The sequence below is a fragment of the Falco biarmicus genome, chromosome 8 (assembly GCF_023638135.1).
Source record: "Falco biarmicus isolate bFalBia1 chromosome 8, bFalBia1.pri, whole genome shotgun sequence".
Classification (NCBI taxonomy): domain Eukaryota; kingdom Metazoa; phylum Chordata; class Aves; order Falconiformes; family Falconidae; genus Falco; species Falco biarmicus.
Window position 1 is genome coordinate 60,596,479 of NC_079295.1, and position 8,086 is coordinate 60,604,564.

At 35.3% G+C, this 8,086-nt stretch overlaps 1 protein-coding gene across 5 annotated transcripts in view; it reads left to right on the plus strand.

Moving 5' to 3' along the window:
* Positions 1–7,417, plus strand: part of MAPK9 (mitogen-activated protein kinase 9) — a 30,880-nt gene extending 23,463 nt beyond the window's left edge. For 3 of the 5 annotated variants that reach the window (XM_056348660.1, XM_056348663.1, XM_056348665.1), the window contains one exon: positions 427–7,417. In XM_056348660.1, the coding sequence (XP_056204635.1) occupies positions 427–574 (148 nt within the window). In that variant the 3' untranslated portion in view covers positions 575–7,417. The remainder of the gene's footprint in view (positions 1–426) is intronic. The other 2 variants (XM_056348664.1, XM_056348662.1) reach the window with 1 other exon arrangement.
* Positions 7,418–8,086: the final 669 nt, after the last annotated feature.

The following is an 8,086-nucleotide window of genomic DNA, read 5'->3' on the forward strand; positions in this document are numbered from 1 at the left end:
CATGAATGAGTCCCTTTCATGCAGGGTTAAACAGCGTAAGGGGTCCTTTAAAATAGTTAACAGTGCACATTTATGCCCATGACTGAATCCTTGATGTTTGCTGCTGTTCTCTTGGTTCAGTAGTTGGAATATTATACTGTCTTTTATTAACTATATCTATTGGATCTCTCGATACTCAAGTCACTGTTCACATTGTACATTGCTTTTTTTCTTTTTCCACCTCCCCAAAGAGGGAGAAGAATAAAAATCTCTTAATGTTCACCTTGGGTTTTGAGTGCTAGGGAACTTCATACTTGCCTTTCTAATTTTTATTTCTTTATTTTCTAAGGATTTCTTGGGAAAAGTGATGCTCAGAGCTTAGAAGTGTGGTTATTTTTACCTGTAATATTGTCTTGCCTCAGATTTTATTATGTTTGGTTTACTTAGCACAGATGCAGCAGTGAATAGCAACACCAGTCCTTCCCAGTCATCATCTATCAATGACATTTCATCCATGTCAACAGAGCAAACATTGGCCTCAGATACAGACAGCAGCCTCGATGCCTTGACAGGACCCCTTGAAGGATGTCGATGATCAGCCAGGATTGCAGACTTGACTTTGGAAAAGAACTCTTGCTTCCATTGGGCCTGAATTGCTTGTAAGTTCATGGAAACAAGTAGAAAAACTCCATGTTCTGCATGTTCTGCTAAAGTAATGCCTGGTTTTTTTACTCAGTTGTTATGAAACTGCCTGCTTAATGTTGTAGAATGAAAGCAAATCAATGTCTAAGGAACAAAAAAAAATTAAATTTAGACACTATTACAGGCTTTTTTTCGTTTCGGCCTATTTCAGGTGAGCAGTTATAATAGACCTTTAGCCAATAACTCCTCTTAAGTGGGTTCATGACTCTTCAGTCCCGACTGGCAGGCTTCTGTGACACAATCGTTGTTTACATTTTAGTACAGTGTTGCTTATTAGTAGGTTTTCTGAATGTGTAGTCTCTGTGAAGTTTGTTTTAACGTGTGACTGTGGCAGTTTGCTTTTAACGACTGGAGCGTTGTATCTAAGTGTGAACTCACACATTGAATGCTCTCAGTACTGTGTTTAAAGGACAGTTATTCTTCCACATAGCACTTTTTTTTTAATTGAGCCCTTTCTATCTCTACTTTCCAATGATTCTATCTTCTTGTAGAGGAGATAAATGTAAAGTTTAAAGACTATAGCCATTACTTTGTATTTCACCTATGAGTATGTGTCTCTAACTTTTTCAGTTTTTTGAACGTGGATGGAAGATACAGCGGCTTAATTAAATCTTAAGGAATGATGAGTGACTTATCTGTGAAACAGTGCCTGTGTAGAAGAGGAGAGAGTGCTAAAATGTTTTGTACTTTCTAGTTTGTGATACTGGTCCTTTAACAAAAACAAACAGAAAAGGAAATCAATCTGTGATGCTCTTCATTCACTGGAAACTGACAAAAGGACAGATGAATTGGAGAGACCTGCAGCCTCAAAAAGGGCTGCATAAATGTTTTCCATTTTTTTTAATGGGTCCATTCTATCTCATGAGTAAAGAAATAAAAATACAGTAGTTCTGAGTCACTTGTAAATTAAGTATTTAGTTAAGAGCTTAGCTCTATTCCCACCTTAGGAAAACCTCTCTTTCTGCTGGGGGAGGAATACATATTTAATAACAGATTTCCTAAATACAGTGTCAGAGATAAGGAAGAGATCATTTGCTGTTTCAGTACAGTTTTCAGAATCCTATAATATAAACATTGCCTACTATATTGCAAAACAGGTTTAATTGGAAAACATTTGCAGTAGAATAGGGCTTGAATTGCGTTATACTACACATGAAATTGTACACATTCACTTTGGACTGCACAGGTGTGAAATTTTGCTAAAGGATCTTGTGTGTGCGTGCATGTGAGACTAAACTATGTAACTATAAGAGTAATAGAGATGTACAAGATTAGGTAAAACACCACTTTCTTAAAGGCACTATATTTAGCTGTTGATCCAGATATTCTTGACTTGAATATATAACTAGAACTTATAAAATATACTGGCCCAGACAGCCACTGCATTACTGACATATTTCTCTTGTAAAAGAAAATTTGGTTTGAAGAGCAGCAATTTCTCTTTACACAAGCATTGCTTTTATGTTAAAATTGTCCCCCTTTCTAATAGCTTAATTTGCTGTAGCAAAAATAATAAGGTTTTACTGTCTCAGAAGGGTAAACAAAAATCTAAAAATTAACAAAGTCCTTCAGAATTGTCATCTGGAATCCTGGATCTTTAAAATTCTGTAATTGAATTGCAGGATATCGAGGCTTGGGTTTTTTCTTGTTGTTTGCTTTTAAAGTTTATCTTTGGATACTGACAGTATATGTGAAATATTTTAGTGCATTTTTGTCACTAGAAAAAAAACATTTAAAAATACGTATTTGCCATATAGCAGAGCAGTACAGGTTGCTGTTCATTTGCATAACTTTAGTAATTTTAACTTACACAAATAACAACTATTAAAGACACCTATTTAAAGTGAGCATTAGTGATTCACTATGGAAGTAATCTACTGGGTTTCACTTTTCAAGATTTTAATCTTTTTCAACTGAAATTGCACTGTGCTGTGCTCATTTTAACAGTTACTGCTTTAGAATACTTAATTTTTATTTTTACTTTTTTTCTCCCCCCTGCTATGTGTTTTAGAAATTGGCAGAGTTTGAATTTTTCCTATTGGACTGGAGCCACTCAGAACAGCGGGGGGTTGGACCAGATGACCTCTGGGTCTCTTCCAACCTGAATTATTCTGTGATTTAAATTATCTTTTTCAACGTAACTACCAGATCTCCATGATTTGAACTGGTATATGACCTTCCCCTAGTACATACTGTTAGCCTGAGTATGTACTCTTGGAATAAAAAAAACCCCTGCAGTTAACTGAGTTTATTTGCAAATCCTGTAGGAAAAGCTGTCTCATACCTTCTTTTTTGATGTCTTCTTGCTGTGGCATACATTGAAGCTTCAAAATTTTACAGGAATGTTGCTGCCTTTGGAGCATGTCTGTGAATATTGTGGATTTTGATTCTGGTATAATTCAAAACAGAATTGCTAATAACCTGAATGAACATCTATTTCAAGAAGGCACATATGCAGATTATATTCAGGAAAACACATGCAGAACAGATGCATGCTAAAGTTCCCATGCTGTGTCAGTGTGCACATATAGACTATAAATGCACTGCATGCAGATTACATACATATAGTTGTATTCCTGACTGCAGATTAAGTTCAGTGCCACATTTGTGAAATGATTGTCAGTGCTGTGAGAACCTCATCATTGATGGAAAACAAAATGCGTATGTAACTTGATAGGGGTTTAAAAGTTTAGAGATTTTGGTGTGCAATATAATCACTTTTATTCCTAATACTAAAATCATGTATGTAAAGTGATGCAATTGACCATTTTTTTGCACTTTGGCATTTATAAATATTTATATGTATTTAAAGATTAAGAATATGTGAGCGTGTGTATACATATACATATATATAAAGAAACCTGCTCAGTTTTGTAAACGTGAATGTTGCTTTTCTTTGAGAGACTTTGTACAGTGTTAACACTACCACAGTATACAAACAATTTATGAAAGATGACTAAAAATAAGTGGTGGTCAATGAAGATACAATCTGTAATCTTAACTGCTCACCTGAAAAAGTGAAGGATCTATGGCTATCAATCAGATTATTTACCAGAAACATTATGTTAAATATATGAACACTGAGTAGCTGAATGGCATTGCAGAAATGGAGTATGTTTTCAACAGTTCATTTCATCTGTGCTCGTATCATTTTTCCTCAAAAGAGAAAAACCAAATCAACTTAGAAAGAGAAGCTTGGTGTTTTGAAATCTGGATAAGTGGCCTGTAAGTGTGCTTTGAGGAAATACTGTGATATGACAAGTCTGGTTTTTTTTTATTGAAAAAGATGAAAAATGAATGTCAAAATTAAGGCTTTGTCTGCATGGATCATACAAAATAAACTAATGACTGGAAACTACTGTTTGCAAACAGCCTTTGAAGTTTTGTAAGGTTTCCAGTAAGGGTTTACATTTTCTTGTCAACATAATGAAAAACAAACTCAACCTTTACTAGAAATTAACTAGTTGGTTGGTAAGTTTCAAAAACTGTTAGGCACCAGAGGGCTCTGGAGGTTTTCTTTGTCTTTAAGTCCTGACAGAGCGTATGTGTTTATTCAGAATTAATTAAAAAGGAAAAAAAAAAAAGATTCCATATGATTGCATTTGGCTTAAAATTATGATATTATGAAAGAAGTAGGGTTTAGACTTTCAAAATACAGCTGAGATACTGAGTCTCCAAGAAGTACGTGGATGACCCTTCTTTTGGCAGAAGCGCAGTCTAGTTGGTGTGTGCTGGAAGTTGAGATGTTAAAGTGCAGACAAATCTTTACTGAACATAATGCTGGTTTGGAGTACGGGTTCAGTCTTGCAGCAATACGGGGGTGCGGAGTGTTTCATTTGGATTGTGACACTTGGAAGTACTTGCAGCGTCGTGGGGGGTAAATGCTGAACAGCCTTTGTCTGTATATTCTACATATGTCATATGGATTCTATCAGGGCTTGATGCTAAACTTGGTGATACCATATACTGGGAACCAAATTCTTTCCTGGGATGTGTATTGTGTAATTCCTGCTCAAAACTGGCTTTGATCCAGGGACACCTGCACCCAGATGCAGAATTTGGACTTGAGTTCCTATAGATGAATCTAGTGATTTCTTTGCTTTTCCAGAGTGTCTTTGATTTTATTTTTAACATGTTGAAATATGACAGAAAAAGTGTATTCTGGCTCATTATTTTACATATATTTTTTATTGTCTATTACATGAGTGATAGTGATGTTCTAAAAGCTTATTACACAACTTATCAAATTGGTTTTATTTCTTGCCCACCCTGCATGCTAAAAATGTCTGGAGCTAAACTAATGTTTTAAGTAAGCCATCTTTTCTCATATTAGTGTTGGAGGAAAGTGGAGAGATAATCATCGTTTGTGTTCTATAAAATGACTATTTTTGTAGCTAAAATTTAGTTGTTGGATTTCAATCCCACAATGTTGCTTTGTGGATATAAATTTACCTGGGTCCGCTATTTCAAACAGTATATGTATAACAAGTCCAGTATAAAATTAAACTAATAAAATGCACACTTCTGCAGTTTGTTGAAAATATGGCAAATTATTGTGGTCCAAGAATTCAAAACAAAATAGAGGAAATGCCTTTAACTGTTTAAGTTTTTATTCCTTGATGCTGCTGCTTATTTTTAGAAAAGGTGCTTGCAGTTTTGCACAAAACAAATCAACTTTATTAATTGCTGGGTTTGAAGCACTTTAGGATTTTTCTAAATACAACCAGTATATGGTGTAAAAAGGAATAACATGAAAAAATGTTTAATGTGTTTAAATTTTGGTTGCAATCTTTGCTCTTCTGACAGATTTGCTCAGCGTGTTCCTTTAAATATAAACCTGTTTTGAGAGATTTGAAATGAGAAAATTTTTTATGGGCTGAAATTTAACACATAGTAAGAGATCATTTGGGAAACATCTTGTACTCAAATGCCTGTAGGGTGACATGAATAGCAATGTGACTGCCTAGCCATCTATTACATAAAGATACAACATTGTTCCTAAAGCAAGGTCAGCTGGCTATAAGCGCTAGGATTATTTTTCTTAAACAAAACCCTTTTTATTAACTTTGGCTATGCATCATAAGGTAGTTGTACATGCTGTGGTAAGGCCATAACATCTGCTTATGGGGACTCTGCTGCAGTAGATGCTCTATGAATACCACAGGAAGACACTGTCCCTGTTCTGAAATACTAGTCTGAGACCCTGGTACTTTCTAGGGTGTACTTAAGTAAGTACGTGTGTATTTGTTTCCCAGCTGGGTCTGTAGTTCAGCACTCCATAGTTTCTTAGGATAACAAAAGCAGAGGAGAAAGTAATCAGGTAAGAACAACATTTTGTGTTCATTAACTACTGAAACAGTAGTCATTTTTCTTACTGATAACAGCTAATTTAATACCCGTGAGCATATGCTACTGTGTTGTCTTCTAAGGGGGAAAAACTTTTTTGAACAACCAAGTGTGTCACTAGCTTTTCTATGAATTCAGACTCTTAAATTGGTGCTAATTTTTTAAAAGAAAATGTAACGGATGGTTAGCAGTGTATTTGTCTGTTTTTGATACCAATATTTTCTTAAATGGTGGCAAGCCAAACTTTATAAAATGACTAATGTGCATTTTCAGCTTCATCAGATTCCCAGATTTTCCTAAAGTAAAATGTTTAAACTTCCATGGTAGTTACTGGATCTTTGGAGCTATTGCATTCAGGTGTTTATACACTAATGAAATGAACACAATTAGAAAAGACAGCAATACATAACTATCCCTTTCTTTAAGTTATATGACATGTTGGGGTCCCCAGGTGGTTTTAGCAGTTCAGTGTAACCAAGATATGTAATTAAGAGCAAATCAGATACCTGTGTGCAGTTAACTCAGTACAGTGAAGCCTTACCTGATCATTAAGACAATTTATAAAGATTATACAAATTTTCATCTATTTTAAAGAGGGAGTAGCAAATAGAAATAATAATTGTTTTCGTACAAATTCAGATGTTAATTCCAGAGAATATATTCTATAGTGTATTCCAGAAGACATGCTATTAAGGGAGTATAATAGGTTCCTCGAGTGATTTGTTATGAAATCCTGTTTCATCTAATGACTCAGAATAAAAACCCTCCACAAATCAGTTTGAGAATTTCTTTTGAAATGCCTTCAAGTTCTAACTCCCGTCAGAGTGCTTTGTATGTCTTGTTTTGGCCCTCTTCCCACCTTCTCTCCAAATGTCACAAAAAGTAGCATCAAGCCCTATCACTTGTTACAGTGTTCTGATTTTATGGCCTTAATATTAGTTATAGTATGGAATATAATTTCAGAAGAAAGGTGTGCTTTGAAGTCTAATTATATAGATACATGTGGCCTCTTCTGCCTATGAAATTAGGCTTTGAATGTCATATCTCATTCTCGATGCTTGTGCAATAGGAACATGTTCCTTTCAATGCAGTGGCTATTTTGTCTGATGCTGGACTTTGTTTTCAGGATGACTAGAAGGTTTTTTGCGTGTGGTTGTTTGTGGTTTTTTTTTTTTTTAATGGACAGCAGTCATGCTTCCTTGGGGTTTTTTTGATTGATTTTCTTTAAGGAAGCTAGAATTTCATAAGGAAAACTGTCAATAACAAGTTCTGAATTTCTAGTTAAAGCCTCGTTCTGAAGCTTTTTGGGTTTTTTTCCCTCCAAAAACATTATCGTAATACAGTACTAAAGCCACTGTAAAATTACAAATAAATATGTATACTTAAAAGATTTGAGCAGTCTGTCTTATTTACTGTACCAATGTTTTCTTCTGCTTGGTTCTTCCTGTGTTGAAGTTTTCTGTAACCAAAATGATGTACGCTCTTAGTTATCGTCAAACATAAAGTTTCAGTTACCACTTTAGCCTCCAGTTAACCAAAAAGTAAGTATTGGTATGAAAAATGAATGAAGAACAGCTTTGAGACTGGTTGGAGCTGCTTTCTCCTGATCAGCTGCAACAGTTGGACACATCAACAACACTTGGTTTTACTGCCAAGCGTATTTTGAAATGCGTTCTTTTTAAATTGCGGAAGCTCGCCTGGTAATACTGACGGATCTGTATTCCCATCCGTGTGCTTAAGCAGTATCGTAATCAGATTGTCAGACTTCTTTGCAACTTTCGCGTAAGCTACTGGCTATATACATGTGTGTGTATATATGTACATACATAAAAGGACTTGGGAGGAATTTTCTCTTCACCTCGTGCCCAAACAATATGTGTTGTTTTTGTTCCCACTGAGCAAAACAGAGGTGTAGCTAATTTTAAAAAATAGTTCCATTGTACGTACTTTGAGGAAGAGGGAAGTATTCTTGCAGAGACAGTGATGAGGTTTCCAGGCACTTTGCCAAGCTGTCTGCTCTAACTCCAGGGATGGTGAAGTAAAACTTCACAGCTACTTT